Genomic DNA, 25,731 nt, shown 5'->3' on the forward strand with positions numbered 1-25,731 from the left:
AACACATTTTAATTGGTCAAAATCACATCCTGTACAACAGTTTCTCACAGTCAAGAGTTTTGACTTCAGTTAAGAACTGTGACTTATACACATTCTGGAGAAATCAGCCCTTTTATGTAATAATCGGAAAGATTTTTATAATGATTGTGCACTTTGTCTCTACTTCATGTATGCATATTGATTTTTTTCTTATTTTAAAGATGATGTATCTGGGCTCAGGCTTATGCTGTGTTGGTGCTCTGGCTGGTCTGTCCACCCAAGGAACAGCTCGTCTTGGAAATGCTTTGGGTATGATTGGTGTTGCAGGAGGTTTAGCAGCAACTCTTGGAGGCCTTAAACCCTCACCTGAATTGTTGGCGCAGATGTCAGGTGCAATGGCACTTGGTGGTACCATAGGTATGTGTATGATACTATAAACTAACAATATATGCTCTATACATGTGTTTATGCAAGCTGTATATACACAAAATATTGTGTAGCTCACAGGTGAATTGACTAACATATGCTTATGACTTGTGTATGTTATTTTGCAAATATGTTAACAAAGAATCATAAGTCCCAGGGCTTTTATTAGTGCATCAGGATGTGGTAAAGAATGGGGTGTCTGGTGGAAAAGCAGGAGCCCATTATCTCTGTTAGGGAAACTGGCTTTGCAGAGGTAAATGAACTTGCCCAACTTCATACTTCAGTTCATAACTGAATGCTCCCAAATTCCCTTTTTCACCCGGTGCTTTCATCACAGAAAATGTTGAATTTCTCAGTATGTAGTGAAGCTTCTAAGAGCATGATATGCTTTAATCTTCTCTCTAATTTCCATGATATCCTCGTTGCATAAAATACGCATATGCAGCTTTCAGTTAAGTGCCATAGCAGTTTCTAATGTAGAACAAATTTTTCCATTGAACAGGCATGTGCATACATGTGTTCATTGCACACTGAACCATGATACATTAATTTCTAGCTGCAAAGATTGGTTGTGTTTTGTAAGACTTCCCTTCTGTCTTCAACTCTCAATAGGTTTGACGATTGCTAAACGTATCCAGATTACAGATCTGCCTCAGCTAGTGGCTGCTTTCCATAGTTTGGTTGGTTTGGCTGCTGTGCTCACCTGTGTAGCAGAATACATGATTGAATATCCTCACTTCGCTACTGATCCATCTGCAAAGCTCACCAAGATTGTGGCATACCTTGGCACATACATTGGTGGAGTGACTTTCAGTGGCTCTCTTGTTGCTTATGGAAAACTGCAAGGTGAGACCTTCCATTCAGAATTAAGTATTTGTTAAAGGGTTTTTTTTTTCTGCTAGGGTTTAGCTCTGCCTTTAGAACACTGTGTAACTGGAAAGAAACCTTGTATTTTGCATCAGGTAAAAGTTTATGTTTAATTCTTATGAGTGTACTTTTTAATTCTGTTTAATTTGAGGATGGCTTTAGTTAAAAAAGGTTTGTCTTCAGTGCTTCACATACTACTGCTATTAATTACCAAGTCATGTAAGCTTCCCTCAATTCATCTTGTCTAGAAATGTGTTGCTTTATTGTTGTTAAGACACTACCTGACACTGTTTCTCTAATTGATTTTATGAACTCTTGTGATCACAACTTTGTGTTCCTGAGCAGACATTTTAATGGAAACCATGATGTTTCTGGTCGCAATGAGCAGTGCTAATATTTATGGGATTTGTTCTTAGCATAGCAGGCTTCATTTAGGTAGGTAGGTTGCAGTATCAGTTGAGATCACCTCACTTTAAACCATTCATTTCCCTGTCTGTTTACGTACTGTGCAAACACCATGCTCCATACCTCTTACAGTTTTAGTAAATATGCCTTCTAAATGAAATACTCACTAATTCCTGATTCTTATGCACCTGAAAGTTTCTTTATTGCATTTATTTTTGGTTTTGTAAGCACATAGCTTTTGAGAGACTGACATGATACCTGTACTAAGAAGTTCTGGCTAAGAGCTTCCTGTTACTAATCCTGTTATTAGCTTTGCAATAGTTCCTTTGGGAAACATCTGTTAGCTTTCTTCAGTGTTTATGAGACCAGCCATTGAAGGAGGAAGCATGACATGGATGGAAAGCGGTCTTCTCTAATAATCTTTTGAAGGATTTGTCAGTAGTATGTATTTCTGATGTATTTCTGCTTAGTTACTCATCTATTTCTTCTCAGTTATTTTTTTTCTATTCTCCATCTTACCCCCTCCACCCCTTCAGTGATTTGTGCATGTGTCCATTGTGAACTTCACCACCTGTTTCAGCCCACTCTCCTGTTTTTATTTTTTTCCCCTTTGCCTTTTCATATCAGCATGATAATAATGAGCTTGTCAATACTATTGAACTAAAGGTGGTAGGTCACACACTTTGACTCCTAGTCCTGAGACCATCAGTTCATTCTTTCCCTTGAATTCAGCTAAATTTAAATGAGACATACACTAAGTAGTTACTTACACCAAAAGTAACAGATAAACTTGCATTATTTTTACTCTTTGCTGTGTTGTTTGGAAAAAGTTAAAAAAAAAAAAGCCTAGGGTGAAAATAAATACGTAATTGTCTTTTTAAACTGAATCACACAAATACTGAACCCTCTCTTCCCCTTAAGTCTCTGCCAGTGTGAAAAATCTGTGTGACTGAGGGTACTGGTGAAATTAAAGGATTTGAAGGCAGGAGTGTGTTATATTTGGGGTTATCTGCATAGTCATGTTTTTCTAAGCACACAGCTTTTGAGAGACTGAGATAATACCTGTACTAAGGAGTTTCAGCTAAAAGCTTCCTATTACAGAGCATCATACACAACATACAAGGACTTGAGGCCAGAATGAAAGTATGTTTTTCTTAAAAAAAAAAAAAAAAAAAAAAAAAAAAAAGCTTTTCAAGAGCAGAAGAGATTTCCGTGATTATTCTGAAGTACTTCAGCGAGATTAGGAAGTAAAACGAGTTTAAACAGGAGTATTTGAGAATCTAGAGTAAGTTTGTATGTGTTGCAATACTGAGTCAGCACAAGATCTCAGCTTCAACTAACTTGTTTTATCTCCTGTCCCTCTCTTTTTCTTTTTTTAATTTTTCTTTTGCTTGAGGTATTCAGTCTTCTCTGGGGAAAGAGACAGGCTCTCCTGAATGTATGTGTCAGTCTCTGAATATGCGTTTGATTGCAGGTATCCTGAATTCTGCACCACTGCTCTTGCCTGGTCGACATGCATTGAACGCAGGATTGCTGGCTGCCAGTGTTGGTGGAATGATTCCATACATGATTGATCCTAGTTACACTACGGGAATTACTTGCTTAGGTTCTGTGTCAGCTCTCTCAGCCATAATGGTAAGTCAGGGAGTGGTAGGAGGTGAAACAAATTAAACAAGCAGTTTGTTTTTCAGCTTTCCAAGTTTCCTCTTAATGATTGTATTTTACCATCCTGAGTCACGATCATCATAGTGCCTGTATGGTAATTTGCAGTAGGAAGTAGCAACTGACTTTCCTAAATCTAGCTGTAAACCAGAACTGTTCCAGAGAACAGGCATGTATATATATACTTTTTGCAGCTATGACTTAATGAAACCTTTTTATATGATCAACAGATATTTTAAAAGACTGTTTGGAAAGTTTACCCTTAAAATACTTAAAAGAGCACTGGATCTACAGGTTATCATGATAACTTAATAAGGTTATCCCCATGTGTAAGTTCCCCATTCACTCACACCAGCTGTTGCAAAATTTACCCTAAATATTACCATTGTGTAAACTGAGTCTTGCAAAGACTGCTCAATATGAATCCTTTAATGGTATGAACAGTTCCATGGAGCTGGTAGGATATTTTTGCGAATAAAAATAAGTGACTAAGCACAGGATGAGGACAGTGGAGTGCCTTCCTGTCCACTCAGAAGGCAGAATAGGTAAGTCCAATCCTTAGGCCACAGCTTCGTCTCTTACATTGAAAATACTTGAATAGGTTATTAAGTAATTTGATATTTATTTTTCAGTGCTGCAGGCAGACTGTCTTCTCTGCATATTCTCCTTAGTTGTAGCTTATACTGAAGTATTTTCATTCCTTTTCCAGGGTGTCACTTTAACAGCAGCTATTGGAGGTGCTGACATGCCTGTAGTTATTACTGTCCTGAACAGTTATTCTGGATGGGCTTTGTGTGCTGAGGGCTTCCTACTGAACAACAACTTGTTGACCATTGTTGGTGCACTCATTGGCTCCTCTGGGGCCATCCTCTCTTACATCATGTGTGTGGTAAGAAGTCAGCAGAAACTGTGCATGTTTTTCAAGTAATGAAAAACCTTATTCAGCATGTTTGCTAGAAAGTTAAGCAATCTGCTAGGTGTTCATGGACTAGGAAATTCTTGATTGAAACTGTTGGACTGCATGTCAGTCATCTCTCTTTGGTTTGGAGAGACAGTTACTTCAAAACTGTGAGGAAAGCCTCTGTATTGACTTGGGTATTGAGGGTTTGAATCTGGGCTTAAATAGGTGTGATGACTTGCGCTCAGCTGGTGGTTTGGTGTGTTTTTTTTTTTTTTAGTCATGTCACTGCAGTGTTGTTAAATTTAAAATTTATCAGCAGGAGATACTTTAAGTAGTGAATTATTTTAATCGAACCAAACTTTTTTTTTTTAGAGAGTAATTAAAATTTGTTTTTTGGCGTGTGGGAAAGTGCTACTTTCTTCAGAGCAGCTACTTCGAAGTACCACGGGGTGGCAGCAGTCTTGCATTAATGTATTGCTGATACTAACGTCTGTCAGAGCAAGCTTGAGCTTCAACTTTGTGTGTAAATCATATTGCGCTATTAGTAATGGTCTCCTTTTCTCTGGAACACTTGTACAGAAGTCTCTTGTTTTCCTGTGTCTCTCTCCTGTTTGTTTTCAAAGATGGAGAGGTAATGACTTAAGGTGTTCACAGTGCAACAGCTGCCAGCCTCCTGATTCTCTGTTGTGTAATTCTGTTTCACTTCTGCTCTTGTATTCTTGTATGATCAGTGTTGCTGTTCTTCTGTCCTGATGTTTTCCTATGGTCACTCCAGGCTGTCTTCCTTTACTTTGTCTCTGCTGATAATGCTGTTACCATGTTAGGAATGTCGTTCATTTTCATCGATCTTGAGGAACAGTTTCAGAAAAGCTTAAAAAAGTATTTTTGTGCAGTTTTGTGGAGGTGAGTTCAAATGAATAATCCCAGGTATGAATTTTAAAGAATCTTGTTCTTTCTTGAACATTTTGTATCTCCTTATCAAAAGGAAATCAGATTATGTGGCTCATGGGACATCTTTTTATATATAAATATATATACATATATATCTGTATGCAGTCAGCAGTTTAGTCCATATCAGTAGAAAGATGGTGCTTATGGGCAACACACGTAGGAAAAGTATGTTCTTTAAAGATCAAATTCTTGTAAGTCTTGGTGCGAATATGATCTGTTTGGTACGTATTTACCAGCAGGCATAGTCATTCTATACGTTCATTTTTCTTTTACTGTCCCCTTCCTTTTTTAATTTATTTTATTGCTAATTCCTCTCAGCACTCACAGAGAGTTTTGAGATACTTGCATCTGTTGGTTGGAGGAATCTAGGTAAATAGGAAGCCTGGGGAAGTAATTAGCAAAATAGTTATGTAGTGGCAGAGTGGCTTTCATCTATGCATTTCTCAAATTTCAGGAAGTTTAGTTTTTTGAGGTACTATTCTAGAAATCTTGTGCTGTTTCACATAAGCTTAGACAATTAAAGTTGATTAACTGGTAAAATTAAAATTATTTTGTATAATTTCTGCACAATAAGCAGAATAACTTGTTTCTAGTCCAGCATTTTTCTTCCCTGTTTTACTTCCTTTAATGGAAATCATTACTTTTAAAAGCATTGTTATAATCAAGGGATTCAGTATCATTGTCTTGAAGCTGCATTTCAGGAGAAAAAATGCTCAAGAGTTTCAATAAACTCTGCTTTAGGCTGTTGCAACCTGTGGTAATGAAGCAACAGTTTTTCACTCCTTCCCTGCCCGCCCCCCACCCGGTATGACTTCCATCCAAAGCAGTATATTTGTTGAAGCTTATCTAGTACAGATGAGAAGGTGTTTGTGGAAACCTCTTAATGGTTGAAACCTTCTTTTTACAACATTTCCAATCACTTTTGGTGATAAGACTGTAGCTTAATCATCCAAAGCCTATGTAGATAATCTCTTAAATCTTGAGTTGATAAAATTGGCCCTGACAAATTGGTCCTGATTCTGACACTTCAGGTCAAAGAGGAACTGTTACTTGCGATGATGAAACAGCAAGAGAAAGGACAAATTGTGTTGGTCTTATAAATTGTACACTGGCCCATCACCTATACTAGCTGTGAAGTTTCTGTGGGCACAGTGGAAGGACTTGGAGTTCTCAGGGATGAAGGGTTTAGTTTTCCCTGGGCTGTAAGCTCCTGGCCAGTATCACCTGTGTATGCACAGCAGAGAGGATTTTTTGCTGGTATTTGAATGTGAATGGTGAAGCCTGCACTTTATTTATATATGTTTGCGTTCTGTGGTGGTAAAGAGGGTGAAAGAGGCTATAGAAGAGTTTCCACACTGTCCCTGTGCTGAGTAGTAGGTCTTAGCTGCATTGGTTAATTGTTGCTTGATGAGGTCTTGGCTCATTTTGAAACCTTCTGTACCACCCCCTTTTTTGCCAGACTTCCCTTTTTCCTTGGCTCTCTGGTGTGGAGCCAGGCAAGGGTGCTTCAATCTCATGCTTGCTTTGTGTGGATTCTCAGATTTCTAATAATATTTGAACTTTTTTTTCCTTTGACCTGATCTTAATGTGGTCTTTTGGTTTAGATATGCATAGAAAGTGCTTTGGTTCTTGTAAGCTTAGCATGTACAACATCTGAAGTGTTCTTCTGTCTAGGCTGTCTTACCTGACACTTAACTGCTGTAATTATACGAAGTAGTCTGTTTTCCTGTTTGAAGATTTAATATTGTGATATATGTCAAAGGCAGCGTGTTCTTAGAGGATATGAACTACTGCCTACTGCAGGCAGTAGAAAGACGCTGATTTCACTGCATTTGTGCACCTTTCTTACAGCATCTGAAACAGTGATGATTTATCAGGATAAACAAAAGTTCTTCTAACATCTTCATTGTACTTGTTTGCCAGATGATGAATTTCACAGAATGATGTATCTTCTCAGGCTATAGCAAAAAACCTGTGGAGATGCATGACTTGAAATATCCATAGAAAAAGAACGCTTGGAAGCATACTTCTTTGTGGGTGTTTCCTCTCGCTTGTATGTGTGCCTCTCCAGACCCATTCTTAAATTTTGCTGTGGTTTCTGAGCTAGCACAGCAGACACGATACACATGTTTACTTAAAGAAGCAATTTGTCCTGTTCCTTTCCTACTTCTGAAGTTTTGTTTACTGCAGTTACAAGTTTTGCCTACTTCCAGATACTGCCAGATATTGCTTTGGAACCACACTCACAAGGAGATATGCCAATGAAAGCATTTAGCCAGTGGCTTTTCCTGGCTGTGTATCTACAGAGCTGAATTTTCAGGATGTGTTCTTCTCTTAAAGCTCCTAATTTAAGATCTCTTCCTCCCCTTTGGTGCTCAGCCAGTAAGTTAATGGCCCCCTTCAGTTCATTACAGTTTGTTTTTAGTTAGCATTTGGTTAGTTTTGTGTGGCTACTTAGCTTTGTCGTGTTCTTTCCTGTCCTGATGCTGTAGGAGCTTTGCTTCTGTACTACCTACATGGTTTCCATGCTGTCATATAGCAGTTCTGTGCTTACATGTTGAATTGCTTAAGAACTTAGGAAAATATCTTGCAAAAATGGTGTGTGTGTGTATATATGTGTATGTAAAAAAAAAAATTCTGTCATCAAATATGCATCCTTTTATATCCTTCCCTTTTAAGAACAAAAAGAGACCACTACTTGCTATTTGTGTTGTTTTGCTCTTTGTGTTGGGTAGATGCTGATGCTTTCTCATTACGTGTGCGTTGTCATGTGTTAGAAACTGATGTTTGGCTATTGTTGAGTTAATCTGTGTCTCTATTTTAAGGAGCCTGTGTTAAGAATTTTTGAGTTGTAAGCAGGCAAAACCAGCAGATGAAGACTATTGTCAGGAAGGCTTTAGTATTTTCAGAAGTTTTCTTTGTGGACATCTCCTCTCCTTTATTTTTGGATTTCATCTTTAGCTCTTGTCTTTCAGGCTATGAACCGTTCCCTTGCAAATGTGATTCTAGGGGGCTATGGCACCACGTCAACAGCTGGTGGGAAGCCCATGGAAATTACTGGAACCCACACAGAAATCAATGTGGACAATGCAGTTGAAATGATGAAGGAAGCCAATAATATTATTATTACTCCGGGTAAGATCCTTTTGACTCGTACAGCAAGATGTTCAGAGGATGTATTTAAAAACAAAACAAACCCCCAAACAAACAAAGCCCCAAAACAAAACAAGAAACTGTAGTTTGTCTTGCAGTTGCAACATAGCAGCAGCATGTCAAATATTGACTGGGATCTGTTTTTATTCCCAGGTTAGTCGTCATTCCTCTGTGTAGACATGTGTATGGCACTTTATTTTTCCTTTTATGTGTCTCTTCAAAATTTATCCTATTTATTTAGATTTTAAATTCTTCAGGACAAAGACTGTCTTTTGTGAATTATGTTTACAGTTAATTTTGTGTGCAGCTGTTCTGGTGTGAGTTTCCAAGGACTACCACAGTACCAGTGGTACCAATAACAAAATACCTGTCTGTTAAGTTACTGAAAGAGAGGATTTTGTTTATCCTTCTCATCTACTTGCTCAGTTCTGCATTGTTTTGTTTAAAAAACGGCAGAAACGCACCTAAAATGTAGCTAGTATGTAGCTAGTATACAATAAATACTGGAATTAAAGGAGAAAACACCCTGAAAACCAAAACCGTGAGTTGTCTGAAGCTATTATGTTGGCTGCAGGCTTATATGGCTCAACAGCACATTCCCAGTTAGGAGAGGTCAGGTAGGGAATCGCTCAAGACTTGTTTTCCTTCAACTGAATGGCACAACTGTTGCGTTAAATTTATTTTAGCATTGGAATGAGAATGCGAAAAACCAAAGTTGTCTTTCATTTTGCTTCAGCTTAAATGAAAACATCAGTGAGGTAGGGTTCTAATTTGGGAAGTTACCTTTGTTTCCAACAAAGCTTGCAAACATCTTCAAGGAGTTTGCCTCTTGTTTCTGTGGTCGAACCTTGAGGACACCATTAGTAATTTATACGCTGCATTTTTTTCCTCAGCATTATTGCTCAGATGAATTAATTCAGACAGAAGACTGAAAAGATTATTTGCTGCTAAAAGCCATATTCAACTACTAGATTTTCATTATGCAAATCCAAAATTTTTTTGAGGATATGGTGGTGAAAAAACCTGATAGTAGCCTCTTCATCAATTTTTCAATGTACCTGTCTGAAACATCCTTTTCTGATAGAGAAAGGAACATGTGTTTTTGTGAAGCTGAAATGAGTTACTTGTGTTGTTTGGCTGGTCAAACCACTGCACTGTTAGTGGTCAGGAGACCAAAAAGATGAGAAGAACTACAGTGGTCAGGCTGAAACTCCCCTGGGAATATATGAGTATCTGAGAGAGACAGAAAGATATTTATGTAGAGAGAGAGAGTTGTTATTTGTTTTCTGTTTATTTTTAATTATGAGAGCTTCTGTTTGTGTGGAAAGTACACTTATTATCTGTAACTATTCTGTCTGTAGTGAAACAGAAAAACAGCTTAAAATTTGGAAATTCTTTCAGGTTATGGTTTGTGTGCAGCAAAAGCTCAGTACCCCATAGCTGATCTGGTGAAGATGTTGAGAGAACAAGGGAAAAATGTCAGGTAAGTACTTTCCTTGATGTAAAGTATTACAGGTTTGTTTTTTTTTTCTGTTCCATTAAAATCCTCTACAAGTCTGTGTTTTGGTTTAATTTTTCTTTCACCAGTATTGTGGGTTTTTTTTGGTTTTTTTTGGTTTTTTTTTGTGGTGGTAGTGGTTTCTTTGGTTTGGCTTTGTTTGGTGTCATGCTGAAGTTTAGTTAAACAGAATGACTTTAAAGTTTAATACTTCTTTATTGTAGCAACAAAAGCTTACTGTTTTGAAAGGTAATTTAGCTGCTTTAGATACATATGCTCAGTTGTACTTTTCTACAAAACAAGCAGTAAAATTTTTTGAAAAGTAAAACTTTAATGTAGCTTTTTGTATTACGTTCCAGAGAACAGTTAGCAGCCTCTTCTAAAGGTGGAGGTTGGAGAGCTCTGTGGAAGCAACCACTTTGTGGAAATATGTTACAGTGAGGAGTAGTCACAACAGCTGACTTCAGTACAGGGAAAACAGGGAGAATAGTTTTTCTTTATGCTTGTAGTCAATGGGGAGAGAACACAGGTATAACTTAAGTGCTTTGAATTGCCTTCTAGAGAAACCTCCATTAAGGGGAGGTATACTAGACTAAATAGCTTTAATTTTTTTTTTAAAGTCCTAATTTGCTAAGGAAATGGACTTCTGCTTGTGAAACTGTTGGGAAATAGTTCAAGGGGTGCAGTGGGAATAGTTGAGGCTCCTAGACAGGAAATGAGAGCCTCCTGCAGTATGGAGGAGTGTGTGCTGGGGTCAGTCTGGTATGAAGTGGAAGAGTAGATCAGGTAGCAGCCTCTGCACCAGGAACATGGGACTTACTTCTTTTCTGGGCTAACGACTTGCATTAATAGAAGTAATGCTTACTACTACACAGCACCATTTGTGTATAAAAAAATAAATACAGACAGTTAACATCCCATTCTGACTGGCACATTCAAAACAATGGTGAAAAGAATTAACCACACTATAATGTTAGATGCACTTCTTAGGTTAAAAATCCACAGTCTACCTTGCCATTTTAGTCTTGTAAAAATTTTGAAGACCTGTTGGTTGTGCAACAAAAGAACCTTTCTTGGCTAATGTGATGACAGCGTCTCATGCTTTTGGCTTTCCTTCCAGTGCTTCTGTGGGGATGAGCTTTATTTTTTATCCATCTTGGTGATATAAAAGATACTGATTTTGCCTTTTATGTTGGCTTTGCAGGGGAGAAATGTGAATGAATCCTTGAAATAACTGGCTTATACTTGAAGCGAGTTGATTTCAGGAAGGGATCACTGCAGTGGTTACCTAGTATTTTAATGAAATAAATCTGTATTTACAGTTTGTGGTAATTAAGGCCTTTCATCACTTTGTGGAGCTCCCACGGTGTTCATTGAGTGCAGCTGCTGTCCCTCTGGTTTCAGTAGGCCTGGAGTGCCTCGGGACCCTAGTATGCTCACCATCCAGATGTAGTGACACTCTCACACATCCGCTGTGGAGGGGGGCCAGCATGGACATAAGATTGTCATCAGTTTGTAATGCTCATACTGTGCCAAGAAAAATTGCATCTGTCATATGGTCTTTTTTGCTTCATGGCTCATAATTGATGCAGAGGAGCTGTTGTTTTCATTTATTTTGCTTATAGCCATAACATTCTCAGTGAAGAGCACAGATTATATAACATGATGCATAACCTTTGACTAGGATTTAAATTTAGAAATATGGGCGAGCTTGGAAACTTCAGACTCCTTTAGTTATTAAATTGCATAGCTAACATCATCACTTAACTTGAGATGGTCTTGCAGCAGATCACATCTTTAATGCGTTAGTAGGATTGCATAGAAAGCTGGATATTGCTGAGCCTTCATTATAGCTTTCCCTTGTTATGGATGGGTAAAACAACAAAACTTTTCACAGGCTAAATCTTGTAGTCTCCAGAATCCATTGGCCTTGGAGAAGAAATGCTTGTTCTACAACTGGTGCTGTATTTCTGCAAAGTTACAACTGAGTAAATGGTTGAAAGTTCTTGCCTTACCAAAATTCTCCAGCCACATGCTGTGTTGTTTGTAGGGCCCTAGTTGTGAAAATCTGATTTCTTCTATATAATTAAATTTTATTCTATAGTAATTCTGTGTATAGGTATATAATTATGCTATAATATTATAGTACAAACTGCATTCATTCTCCTGTGCATGGGTCATTGACACTGTCCATGTCCACATCAAGTTAACTATCTTAGCTTTTGCCACAGTATGACTTTCCTAAGACTTTTTCTATCAATGTGTTTTGTTTTCCTGCATAGTAAGAAATTCTTGATATGAAAAATGTATTGCAGGGTGAAAGGACTCTTAAAATTGTGCTTTGTATAGGCTTTCTAAGTCTAACATAATTACATATGGTTGTTTTCTGGTAACTCTCATAGTTGAGAGAAATGCCAATTACGTCTTTAACAGCCTTTCAAATTAGTTGCTAATACATTAGTGTTCTGGGTTTTTTTACATTAGTGTTTTGGGAGAGACCTAGACAGGCTGGAGAGTTGGGCGGGGAGAAATGTAATGAAATATAACAAGGGCAAGTGTAGAGTCCTGCATCTGGGCAAGAACAACCCCATGTACCAGTACAAGTTGGGGACAGAGCTGTTGGAGAGCAGCGTAGGGGAAAGGGACCTGGGGGTCCTAGTGGACAGCAGGATGACCATGAGCCAGCAATGTGCCCTTGTGGCCAAGAAGGCCAATGGCATCCTGGGGTGTATTAGAAGGATACACCTGGGGTGTGGTTAGTAGGTCAAGAGAGGTTCTCCTCCCCCTCTACTCTGGCCTGGTGAGGCCGCATCTGGAATATTGTGTCCAGTTCTGGGCCCCTCAGTTCAAGAAGGACAGGGAACTGCTAGAGAGAGTCCAGCGCAGAGCCACGAAGATGATTAAGGGAGTGGAACATCTCCCTTATGAGGAGAGGCTGAGGGAGCTGGGTCTCTTTAGCTTAGAGAAGAGGAGACTGAGGGGTGACCTCATTAATGTTTATAAATATGTAAAGGGCAAGTGTCATGAGGATGGAGCCAGGCTCTTCTCAGTGACATCCGTTGACAGGACAAGGGGCAATGGGTGCAAGCTGGAACACAGGAGGTTCCACATAAATATGAGGAAAAACTTCTTTACGGTGAGGGTGACCGACCACTGGAACAGGCTGCCCAGAGAGGTTGTGGAGTCTCCTTCTCTGGAGACATTCAAAACCTGCCTGGACGCGTTCCTGTGTGAGATGGTCTAGGTAATCCTTCTCCGGCAGGGGGATTGGACTAGATGATCTTTCGAGGTCCCTTCCAATCCCTAACATCCTGTGATTCTGTGATTCTGTAATTTTTATAGGTGAGTATCTTGAAGGACTTGGATTTCTGTCTTCTGATTCTGGAGAATCTAATTACTTTTGAGCACTTGGAAACATGGGTTTCTTACATTTTTGAAAATGTGGTAGCATGGATTTAGTGTTGGACCTGCATTTTTTGATTTTTGTTTTTACCTCTATGGCTGAGCTCTAATCAAATGTGTTTAGGGTTCTGTTCTTTTTCTCCATTGTGCTAATTGCTTGTGAGTAATAGAATGTGTGGATGGGTACCACCTACAGATTTATCTACAACTTAATAAAACTGATTAACTTCAGTTGTTTAATTATATCAATTTATGGTTGTCATTCTTTGTTACTCTACAAGAAAATCTAGAAGAATTTTAAAGGATGAGCTGTGAAGACGCTGTCCCAACCAATCTTAAGATACTGCCTGGCTCGGTGTGTGTAAGATGGAAATTACTGTCACTGCTGAATGGCAGCAAAAGAACGACATGTGTTGACACAGGTTTCTAGGAAGCTGAAGTATGCTTACTAGGAGGACACAAGTGTGTGTGTGTGTGTGTGTCAGTTCTCAGTTTGTTTCTTATGTTCAAATTGACTGTGTGGGTTCTGAATTGTTAATACTGCAGATGAAGGGACAAATGGAGTCAAACAGATCTTTTAGCTCAAGTGCCGTATGGGTATAGCTAGAGAGAGCTAGCAAACCTGACCTGCCTTCTGCAAGGTTGCAGCTGTAGCTGTTTGCTTCTGGGGGTGTGTTATAGGTATGTCATTGGTTCCATATGGGTCAGCTCAGCTCCGGGTGACCTTACTAAGTCAGCTTGTGATGCTTTGTGGAGGCAGGATCTTCTTTCTTCCCTGTAGTTGGATTCTTCGGAGGATTATTGCATTGAGCTAAGGTCCATGCCATATGTTTGGATCTTGCCCCTCCTGTGATAAACCGTAGTGGCTGGGTGAGCCAGTACCAATGCTCCCTTAAGTGTGCTTAATTTAACTAATTTATTTCAGTTTAAATTTAACTGACCTGACCCCAGCAGAACCACTGAGCTTAGTCCATGCTGAAGTACTGCTTCTAGGGACATGTTGTTGCCTCAGGCATGACACAAGGCCTAAGCTAACTATGTGCTTTGATGCTAGTAATCTGTATAGTTACGTATAATGTGTGATGAGAGCATTATACTGTGATACTTAAAGTTGTGCTACGCTGCAACTGTTGTTAGATGTCAGGATTCAAGCTGTGGAATATCTGAATGAAGCACTTCTCAGTTAATCTAGATTTAGGCTTTTTTTTTTTTCCCCTCCTTTTACCTTGAATAGCAGATTATTGTCTGTACTGAAAACAGAAGTGGGGAGGTGTCAAAACACAAAGTGAATGGGGTGAGGGAAAGAGGAGGTGAGGCAAAACCCTTGGGCAAATTATTCTCTGTATATATACAGTGTCTAAAATGTTGAGTAAGCCAAATAGGGCACCAGCCAGATGTTACTTACTTACATCACTCTGTCCATTGGCATAATGACAGGAATCCTGTCTTTACATGGATGAAGTGATCTTGAAACACTTCTGCATTGGGTTAGCTAGGTGCTAGCTCTTTCAGTATTGATTCCAAGAACGTTATCTAGCCAGTTGTAATAAAGATAGATGCTGACTTTATGAACTGTGTAAAAAGAAATTTCCATTCTGAGATTTTAGTAATTTTTCATGCAATAGTTGTCTTTTTCTTTTCGTACTACTATAATTAACTTCATACTACTTCAAGTAACTTTTTCCCCCACAAATTTAAGTGCATTCTGTACTGGAAGTGCTGTCCTAGATATGATAACTATATTGGGACTTCTAGATTTTTTTAGTATAAATTTCAAAGAAAATGTTGCACTCTTTCTATTACAAGAAAAGGTTAAAAATATGAACTCATTTTTCAGTGTGCTGTGTTGTCTTTCTAAAGCTAGAAAGTGTCCAAAATAGTGATTAAAAAGGCTGACTATCCTTGCCTGGTACTCATGCTGTTTAGGTGTGAAGTCGTAGTAGCAAGGAGGTGTATGCTCGCTTCAGTGTATCTGACAATTGGAGGTGATAAGCAAGCCTCATGTTACATGATGAGGGTCAAGACAAAAAGTTACTGATGAGTTCTGTGATTCAATGAACTACCAGAATGTTTCAAGTCAGACACAGCATGATTGTGAGTCTTTGTTATGGGTAAAGTATATGCAGACTGAAAATTTAATGTAATGTAAACAAAAAGTCAAAAAGAGTGTGAGATTTCTGCTTGTTTTAAAAACCAACCAACCTAAGGGAGTTCTTGCATCACTGATATTAAAAGCATATCAAAGAAACTTAGCAGTTTTTCACTTTAAAACATTTTTACTGTAAAGCATGTCTCTCTTAGAATGATTCGTGTTTTGAATATGAATTAGGTTCACGTTTTGAACATCTGGGGTAGCATATGTGACAAAATGTTTCTTCCGTAACGTACATAGCTTTGAAGAACTACTGCTGTTGTGAGTCAGGAGCAAGATACACAGCTTTTGTTAGACACGTGAGCCATCAAGGATTTTAGCTATCTCTTTTCCATGCTTACCTGAATTCTGCTTTCAATTGGTAAAGGCAAATTTTACTTCAGATGTATGTAGATCTTATCTTGTGAAATAATGAAAGCCTTAGAGGGCCACATATTTTTAATGATTTTTTTTTTTTTTTTGACACACTTGCACATCCAGTTTCAAGAGGTACCGGCGGGCTACTGTCATATTTGGTTAACAGGCTCTTAGAAGCAGACTTCTGAGAGTCACTTCAGTGTTTGTCCAGAAAGCTTTTTTATGAGCAGCTTTCTCAAACTTTGTGAATACACAGTATGTGGTTTCAGGTAGAGTCTGTAAGAAGTCTCTAACTACTGATGCTTGATGCCATAACTCTTCCTGAACGAAGATAATTTGTCCAGTTTTCTTCTTTCTTTGCCTCCTGCCAGGAATGGTGAGGTCAAAGGTGAAATTCATTCTCTTTGCAGCTTGAATTTTGGCTTTCCAGTCCTTGAAATATGATTGTATGTGTATATAGTATTTAAAAGAAACCTCACGAGTATTTTGTTTTGTGTATTGCTAGAGCAGCTTTGGTCACAAAGACACTCATAATTTTGTTAGAAACAAAAGAGAATTTTGTTGGAAAATCTATTTCCACTGCCAGATGAGTGATGGTTTTTCTCAAGTGTACTTCAAAATAAGAGTTCTTCTACTGTACTGTGATGGAATTTGGTACACACTAGGACTAGCTGCAGTACTACACATGGCTTATATTACTGAGTGAGTGGTGTGAAATGTAAGCTGTTAATGTTTTGTCCTGTATATTTGCTTTCCTTTTTCTGATTCTAGGTATTATCCTTTGCAACAGGATCCCAAATGTTTACTAGCTGAATACAATCTATTCTCTTTGTTTCTTTAAAAGCATTCCTTTCAAAGCTAGCTTTTATCTTGCTGTTTGACCTAGAGCTTAAAATTGTACTATATCTGCTATTATGTGGATTAATCATATGTCCTTAATTTTGTTTCTGGAGTTCCAATTGTCTCATCTTTGTATTGTCTTAATGTTGTCTCGCTGATGGAGTGCTCAGTTGCCCTTTTAAGGATGTATTTGTACAGTGTTAAATTCATAAGTGGTCTGTGTTGATTGGACTGTGACTTGTGGACCATCAGTGAAGTGTTATCCACTTCCATTGTGGTGGAGTTGAAAACAGAAATATCTGACAATCTGTCTGTCATGGCAAGTTGATTTATCAGTCTTTCCCTCCTTTCTGAAGAAATCTGAAGTCCTTTTATTGCATTCCTGACTCACTTGGATTTCTGCTCAGAAACCTTTCAGAAATCCAAGAATTTACAGTTCTCTCTTGGGTATTTTCTGTCTCTTCCAAATTACGTGTAGGCTTTCTTATTAAACATTTAACTTCAGCCCTATACAACATTCATCTGAGGCATTTCTGGTATGCTTGAGTCAACATTACATTTGGTGATAGCTCCAGAGCTGGAAAGATAGAAAATGCACAGGACAGTAGACATTGATATGCCTAGTTTATTCAGGGCCAGCAAATGAACACAAGAAATAGATTCGCTTCCAACTAAAATAAGTCTTTGGGGGTGACAGCTAAACCAGTTTAATATCTCCATTCTGAATTTTGTCAGATTTTTACTCTTACAGAACTGCATGCATGCCTTAACACCCCTTGCTGCCACCTTGTATGTCTGAATTTTTAGTAACTCGTAAGCAGTGTATTTTCTCTAAGTTGGTTTTGAGCTGTTCTGAAAGCATTTCTTGAATTGTTATGCTTAAACTGGTATAGCTGCTTAGCTCTTCACCTCACTCTGCCTCCCTTTTTTTTTTTTTCCCCGTCCTAAGATCGGTTGTGAGAGGAAAGTGGCATATTAACCTAATGCAGCAAAGCATTGTCTTGTGCTTTAAGTGGAGTCGTTGCTAATTTTTCTGTTGGATTGGTGTGTTAGACTGTGATAACCATGCCTACTCTAGAGATACCTGAGTCAATAAGGTCATTTGCTAAGGGCATTTTTAGGTCTAGGAGTGGTTTTGCTTCAGGAAGGCTGCACAGTCCTTTGGCCTTTTCATGAAGAGTGTTATATTGTGGCCAGTTCATTTACTCTGTGGTGCTTTCACTTTTTAGTGATGTAAGGGACCTGCAAAGCATATTGATGTGGGTGGTGGTTTTGCAGTAAAAAGGCTTATTCATAACAAAACAAAGGTACCTGTCACAGGATTTTTAAATATGGTACTGCTTGGAAGGTGGACGTGAAGGCTTGCTGTGTGTGATGTGGCTCAGATTGTAGCCAGAAAAAATGGTAAAATAGTCCTATTACTTTCAAAAGTAAATGAAGAGAACCCACTGAGCTTGTTGGTATGAGCTATTGCTGGGTGGAAAATTTACTCTGTTGGTTGGTCTTGCAGTGATCTGTTCCCAGCCATTTCTGGACACAAGTTCCTTCTGGGTTGTCACTGGAAGTGTCCAGAAGGCTCTCCAAAGCTGCTTTGCAGGTGCAACACCTTTCAGAAAGAGTCTTCTTATGATGGAAGGATGGAAAATGTACTCCTAGCTTATTTAGTTTTACTGGGAAATGAGCATATTCTTTTGCATACCTGTTGTGTCAGTCATACTTTTAACTTTGCAGGAAAGGAATAGCTGCTCTCCAGGTGAAGAGTCAAATCTGTGGGCCTTGTTCCCTTTCCCACCCACTCAGCTTTCAGCAACACTGGAAAAGTAATTACGATATTGTTAAGGTTTAGCCATTTAATTTTATTAATTCACATGTGTGCTTATATTTAAGAACTTCTCAGCCTTGTAGTTCACAGGTGGCAATTTTACTGTATAAAACAGAGTGGTTAGTATTTATTAATGGGTTTGGACTTTCTTTCCTGTTAGGTTTGGTATTCACCCTGTGGCTGGCCGTATGCCTGGTCAGCTGAACGTACTCCTAGCAGAGGCTGGTGTTCCCTATGATATTGTACTGGAAATGGATGAGATCAATGAAGACTTCCCAGGTTAGTATGCAAGCTATAAGTTTCCAGTAAATTGGATTTGATCTTGTTAATTTTTATTTGTTTTTGTTTTTGCATCGCACAAGGATTTTAAAAATAGATAATTTCAGCCAAGGCATTCCGTTTTTCTTTGTGCCTGTTGTGATACCACTGTAGAGGAGCAGAGGTCTTTCTCTTGCAATCTGAACGTTCTCCTAGCTGATGGTAAGTGAGCACCGAGGAATACAAGAAACAGCCTTACTCAGAAGCAGAAAATTGAGAAGCAGAGAGTACAGACAGGTGTAAAGCAAAGGGAAATATTGAATGCAGGAGTACAGAAAAAGAGTAGATACTGAGTAGGCCTGTGAAACTTCCTCCAGAACCAAGAGAACAGTTTTTTTTTAATTGCTTGTGGCTGTGAAATAAATGATAAATGCTGTGTCTTTATCACTGCTACTGCTCCATACAGGAAAACTACTGTTACTTCTTTAGGTCAGCTGTTGTGGGTGACTTGACCCTGTCGTCTTGCAAACCAGTATAGCATTGTGCAGACAACTTCTTGCTTTCTTACATCTTTATTTAAAAATCAGGAAGTTGCTGGTAAAAGATTTTTCTAAAGAATATTCAAAGGAAAAGCCAGGCACAAAGAAATTTAAAGATGTTGATACTATGTATGAAACCAAATTTAAATATCAAAGAATTTTACTTTTGTGTGGCAGAGTGGTCTAAAGAGTGCCTTGGAATGGGGTTGTAGGCTCTTGCAGTTTGCTAGAGGTAGATGGTAGCACACTGAGACTCTCACATATAACTTATCTGGTAAGTTTGTAAAATATTTGTGAATAAATAAAGTCCCCATAAATTTTTGTAGAGTGCTTACCATAAGGGGCTCTTCTGCCTCTAGATCAGATTGAACACAAAAATGTACATCAGCTTCAGTGTTCAGGTTTCAGATAATTTTTCGTCAGTTTTATTTTCTTTGTCTTGCTGCAGAAACTGACTTGGTCCTTGTAATTGGTGCAAATGATACAGTTAATTCAGCAGCTCAGGAAGATCCAAACTCTATCATAGCTGGAATGCCAGTTCTTGAGGTCTGGAAGTCCAAACAGGTGAGATTAAGAGAGTTGCGTTCGCACCTAGCTTAGGTAGCATGCTTTTAAAAACAGGGTTTATAGGATAAACTGATAAGATTCTTCTACTCTTCTGGTTTCCATGAGAAACTTCTGTGCAAGGTGTCCAACAAAACAGTCAGTACTTTGCAAGTGTGATGCACTGTTCATGATTTTATAGTCATCAGCAAGTGCTTTAGTGAGGCTAATGGTGACTGCAGTAGAAAAGATCAATGAAAGTGTTCTACTAAAAAATTGATTAAAATAAATGATCTGATCACATCTGCAGCCCTGAAGCATTTCTGTACAAATATCTGCTTTTTTAAGTTTATAGGAAATTTGATTGACAACTTTAATATTGAGGTGGAAATACAAAAATTAATAATATGCTTAAATAAGAACCACAATGTCCAGATTGAACTGATAGTTTTGTTACCTCACCAGTTTTGCTGTTTGAAAGCAACATCATCTGATCTAAAGTACATATACTTGAGTTTCCTTGATGTGAAATCTCTGATCTCTTTTTCTGAACCCAGTCGTAGCCTCAGTTCTTCTGTGGGTTAGCCATTCAAGTACTCAAGAGTTGTAGGCACATACATTTGTCGGCATTTTGCGCATAGCTATGCATTGTAATTTGAGAAATAAACATGTACATGGTTAAAGTTGGTAAAGCTTCACAGTTTCTCTGCTGCAGGTGCCATGGTTAACTAATTTGACATTTAATAGCTAATACAGGCTGAAATTTATTTTAGGATTTTTTTTTTTTAAACCCACGTATGAAGTATTACTCTGTATTCAGAGTAATAGTCTGGAGAAGTACCAGAGAGCATTGCACCAAGTATTGATGTGAGCGCTCATCTGAATTATCTTGCTGTCAGGGAATTGGGTTCTTAAAATAGTTGAAAAATAAAAAAGCCTCAAAAATCTTCTATGTTATAATCATCAGTGCCCATCTTGCTTTGACTTTATTACATGGAATAAAGTAAAAGCGTATGCCTGTGTAGTGTCCACAGTCTCTTCATCTGACATGTAATATTGTGTTTAACAATAAAATGTTTCTGAAACTGGTCCGGGTATAAATTTGTCTGCTATATTAAAATCTGAAATACAGTTTTGTAGCACTGAGCACCCTATTTTGGCCAGGGATCTCTCTTCCTCTCCCTTTGTTTGTGGAGGTGGGTTTTGTGTTGTCTTTGGTTGAGGAGGGATGGTGGTTCTTTTTAACTGCTTCAAACATGAACTCTTTATGTTCAGGTCATTGTAATGAAGAGAACTTTGGGAGTTGGTTACGCAGCGGTGGACAATCCAATCTTCTACAAACCCAATACTGCCATGTTGTTGGGAGATGCTAAGAAGACTTGTGATGCCCTGCAGGCCAAAGTCAGGGAATTGTATTAAAGCTAAATACTGATTTATATTCCACTCATGATTGTGACTATGGTTTTGTCACAGAGGTCATGGAAAACAAGAGGTAGAAGAATCTCTTACTGTCATAATGCAGCCGGCATTTGGAGAAGACTGCATTGACTCCTAGGAGGTGTAGTTCAGTCAGGGAATGTAGGCTTTTATGAAAGGATGGGCACATTAGCCCTTCGAACTAAATCTCCCATGAGGCAATGCATTAAATAACGAAAATCTGCTTTTTAAGGTTAACATTGAGCTGTTAGAAAGCAGGAGCTAATAACTCGTGGTCATCTTTAAGAAGTTTTTGGCTTCCTCCTCCTAACTGTCTGTACTTCTGTCGTGAAAATTAACTAAAAAAATACTGTGCCAAAATTGTATTCTCTCTTATCACAGCTGTTCTTTGGGCAGTATGGACAAAACAACTATTTATTTCGTCAAAACTTAAAGCAAAATTACAAACAGATGCAAGCAGATGCAAATAGATGCTTACATGATTTGAGATTCTAAATGTAATGTTCTGTTAAATCTCTGTAGAAAAATGGAACTGTTTCTTTTGTGCATTGTATTGACGCTGTGAATCAGGAACATTTTAGGAAAGTTACTTTTCTTTAAAATAGAGTTCCACTTTCTTGTAGTGCCCACTTACATTATGTAAAATGAAACACAGGACTTCAGGGACCTACCAAGTGATCTTCAAGCCTGACAAGGAAAATGTGCACTTACTCGTGCTGCTTAACTGTTTTTAGCAGCTGCTGAATTCTCCATCTTTTCCAATCGTTGCCTTTTTAACTATCTGGGGAAAAATACGGTCCAGTTCTGCACAGGCAGAACATCTTGCATACCTGATGTGTTCACAGAATTTGGAGCACAGTGTTTCAGTTTATGCTCACTTAAGACTTTTAACTGTATTTGCTACTTCAAAATTTAGTGATGCTTTCTTAATTTACATTTTTGTGATGCTGGAAAAGGCACTTTTGAATATATTTAAGATGCTGGAGTTTATTAGAATTTTTCTAAATAAATCACAGAATCACAGAATCAATCAGGTTGGAAGAGACCTCAGGGATCATCGAGTCCAACCATTACCCTGACCAGTGTTTTGATATTTGACTTCTCTCTAATCTAATTAAAAGCAATGTTAAATTCCCATAATAAGTTCAGCAAAGAATTAAATTAAGTTATGACACAGATTGCTGTTTTGTTTTTATTATGTTAAGTGTACTTGAGTGGAACTCAAATATTTGCCTATTGAGTTTATCGTGTTTCCATAATGATGTAACAACTGTCCATAGTGGCAAAGGCTAAATAGAAATAGCTGTACTTGTGTTAGAAAGCATTCATATCTGGGGAAGGCAAACTATTATGAAGTCGGTCTTGAAATTAATCCATCTTGATTGATAGAACAAACATTTTTTATTATGCTATGTATAGAGACCTCATAAAACATAGTATTTCTACTTAGCTACCTCTGTTTTTATGTGAAGATCACTTAAAACACAGACTTTGAACAGGTAATGCATTAAGAAATGTAACAATGTATGAAAGAAGCTACCCGTTTTGCAAATCTCTTTTATATAATTTGAAATAAAAATTGTCATGTAAGCATTAATATGTTGTAAGCTGCAGGAAACGACTTGTAATTAAATTGTAATTTAAAACATCACGGCAGCTATACTTGAATGTAGCATGTATGGCCTTTTGATTTTGTTGTATTAAACTTTTCTTTTTAGGTCTGAAAAAATAGGAAGTAAATGGGAGAAGGGGAAAGACAAGGAAATAATCCTCTCTTTCTCCCTCCCAACTAAGCAAAAAGGGGATATGAAGGGATTTAACATCCTAAAACATTGATTTTTGTCTTGTCAACAAACTTGAAGTATCTAACTGCGATATGCAACATGTCTCTGCTTATAAGTAGCTAATATAAGACTTATCTTTTCCTTTGTACTTTGAAAAAAACCCCATACTGTTATGTTGTATCAGAGGTACCGGTGTTATCTTTAAAACTGCTTTACCATGGAACACCAGGTAATTGTTGAAGTGCTAATAAAAAGTCGATTATTTTTCTTTATTGTTCACTGTCTCTTCTTTCCTGTTGTGTTTCCTGAGTAGGTAAGTAGTCTGAGATTCTTTCTGTGAGTGAAGATCAAAATGCCACCGAAGAATGTTGAGATTGAAGAATGTAGTGAAAAGGCATCATAGTGAAATATGCATATTTCTTTTCTTTTTTTAATATGAATGGTTCTTTAAAATATTCATTCTAGGTATGACTGATGTCACCTGACCTTAAGAACTTCACTATGAGCTCTTCTAGTAGATGAAGAGGGTTAAACAACTTCTGAGAACAGTTGGTCCCAATATGTGTTGCCTTTTTGACGGAGAAAAAAAAAAAAAAGGAAAAAAAAAAAAAGCTGTGAGAACTAACTTGGCTGAGTATTTCATTTTCCATTGGCTGAGGTGCAAGATGAATCCTATCCCTTGGAGCCTGATAACCATGTAAGTTTGCTTCAGTTCTTAGTTATTTAGTTCTACAAGATGGTCAAGTTGATTGTTGTAATGATTTCAATTTCTACCTTCAAAGTGAATGATAAATGAATAATTTTAGCCATCTGATAGTCTGTTCAGTTGTATCATTGCACAAGTCTGGCATGCAACTTTCATGTTTTCTTCAAGCTTTAGTCAAGCTGAGACTTGAGGTCTCTTTCAGAGACTGCAGCCTGGCATTGACTGATGAGGTAATCTCTCTTCCTTCTTGACTGAACAGCCCACCTGTGAGGCATGTACCCACAGTATATGGATTCGTAGTCTGAGAAATGGTAAACCCATACCCTGTGTCCTTTTGTGGATCTGACTGCTAGTTTGAAGATTTTACTCGACCTCATCTCCAGCTGCTTATTATCACCCAAGATGTATTTACTCTAGCCTGCCTGAAGCAGGCTATGAAAATCTCTTCTGATCAGATCATGGCAAAGCAGTGTAGCAAGAACAAAAAGAGGATGGAGGACGCTAATCTCTGTTCAGCTGGTGGAACTTTTCCAGTTTGCAGTGTGTGTCCATGGCTGTGAGACACTTTGGATCTTTGTTTTTAATACAAGTTGTTATACTACTACAGTTACAGAGGAATTTAGTTTGGAAGGGTTCTCTAGAGATAATTTTGTCCAGTCCCCTGCTGCAAACATCCAGTTTGATTAGATTGCTCCAGGCTTTGATTTGAACATTTTTTGGCTAGAGATTCCACAGCCTCTCTGTTGCCCTATTCCAGTGTTTGATTCTTCCCCATTGTGTACAATTTTTCTTTTAATATCTAGTTGGAAGTTCCTTTGCCGCAACTTGCATGCGTTACCTATCCGAATCCTGTTACTGTGCCCCTCTGAGAAGAGTCTGTTTTCTCCATTGTCTCGTGGAAAACAAGAAGATTCTGCCATTTTCCTTCAAAGGCTGACAAGCCCAGTTTTTTCTGTTGCTCATTGTATGTCATGTGTGGATGATCGCTCCCACGGTGGCTCATTTCAATGGTTTCTTGTACTGGACACGCTAATCCAGACAGAGTCTCACAAGTATAATGTCCGGGGGAATCATCACTTCCCTTACCTGCTGGCTCTGTGCTTACTGATGCAGCCCAATATGCAGTTTGCCTTTACTGCAAGGGTGTGCTGCTGTTTCATGATGGTCTAGTGGGACCATCGTTTTGTTTTCCACAGATCTGTTTTCTAGCTAGTCAGCACCCACTCTGTACTGTTGTATGGGGTTATTCCATCATGAGTAATGGTCTTCGCATTTGCCTTGGAACTTACTGAGATTCCTGTCAACCCGATCCTTAGCCTGCTGAGGTCCCTCTGACAGTCATGCTCTCCAGTATATAATTTGTTCCTGCAATTTGCTAAAATCTGTGAGCTTGTTGCGAGTGGCTTTCCTTCCCATTGTCCAGGTCCGTAATAAAGACTTTAAAGAGTGTTGACTTCAGTACTGACCGGCTTGCGAATGCTACTGGTACTTCACCACTAGCTGGACTTGAGTCTGGTACACCAGCTAGTTTTCCACCTAGTCAATACTCCACTTCTGCAGACTGTGTGTCACTAATGTGCCTGGATGATGTGGGAAACCTTGCCCAAAGGCCTTACTAAAAATCAAGGTATTTTGCCTGTGGAAAATTGTGCTGCCTGTTCCTAGTCGCCTTATCTTTCATGAAGTTCCCAGGGTTGTTGCCTATGTAACTTTCCCAGGGTCAAGGTTAGGCTGCCTGGCCTATTGTTTCCGTGTCCTCCTCCTTGCCATTCTTGAGCTATTGACTCATTACTCCAGTCAGAAATCAAATTCTACCTTTGTAAAAGCTGCTGTTTCTAGGAAATACACTGTTTACTGTCTGTCCTGAAAAGTATGAAGTTTTGTTTTGTGCTGGTAAATTGTCTTTGTAACTTTTTATAAGTAGGGGAATTTTACTGGTTACAAAATGATGAGTTTGCAGTTATGTGATCTAATAATCCATCAATCCGTTTCTCAATCTCTCGCTTTAGTCTGGAATTTTAAAAACCATGTCATAGTCTAATGAGTCAT

At 38.3% G+C, this 25,731-nt stretch overlaps 1 protein-coding gene and 1 long non-coding RNA gene across 4 annotated transcripts in view; both read left to right on the top strand.

Moving 5' to 3' along the window:
- Nucleotides 1-23,244, top strand: part of NNT (nicotinamide nucleotide transhydrogenase) — a 44,577-nt gene extending 21,333 nt beyond the window's left edge. For all 3 annotated transcript variants that reach the window (XM_068424019.1, XM_068424020.1, XM_068424021.1), the window contains exons 14-22: nucleotides 201-396; nucleotides 1,018-1,251; nucleotides 3,152-3,312; nucleotides 4,049-4,228; nucleotides 8,167-8,326; nucleotides 9,746-9,827; nucleotides 18,576-18,694; nucleotides 19,661-19,776; nucleotides 21,031-23,244. In XM_068424019.1, coding sequence (XP_068280120.1) covers nucleotides 201-396; nucleotides 1,018-1,251; nucleotides 3,152-3,312; nucleotides 4,049-4,228; nucleotides 8,167-8,326; nucleotides 9,746-9,827; nucleotides 18,576-18,694; nucleotides 19,661-19,776; nucleotides 21,031-21,174 — 1,392 coding nt within the window. In that variant the 3' untranslated portion in view covers nucleotides 21,175-23,244. The remainder of the gene's footprint in view (nucleotides 1-200; nucleotides 397-1,017; nucleotides 1,252-3,151; nucleotides 3,313-4,048; nucleotides 4,229-8,166; nucleotides 8,327-9,745; nucleotides 9,828-18,575; nucleotides 18,695-19,660; nucleotides 19,777-21,030) is intronic.
- A 201-nt stretch (nucleotides 23,245-23,445) lies between these two features.
- The window catches only part of LOC137676780 (uncharacterized), a 56,940-nt gene continuing 54,654 nt past the window's right edge, over nucleotides 23,446-25,731 (top strand). The window contains exon 1 of the long non-coding RNA XR_011050133.1: nucleotides 23,446-23,673. This is a non-coding gene — a long non-coding RNA (uncharacterized lncRNA). The remainder of the gene's footprint in view (nucleotides 23,674-25,731) is intronic.

Source organism: Nyctibius grandis, chromosome Z (assembly GCF_013368605.1).
Source record: "Nyctibius grandis isolate bNycGra1 chromosome Z, bNycGra1.pri, whole genome shotgun sequence".
Lineage (NCBI taxonomy): Eukaryota > Metazoa > Chordata > Aves > Nyctibiiformes > Nyctibiidae > Nyctibius > Nyctibius grandis.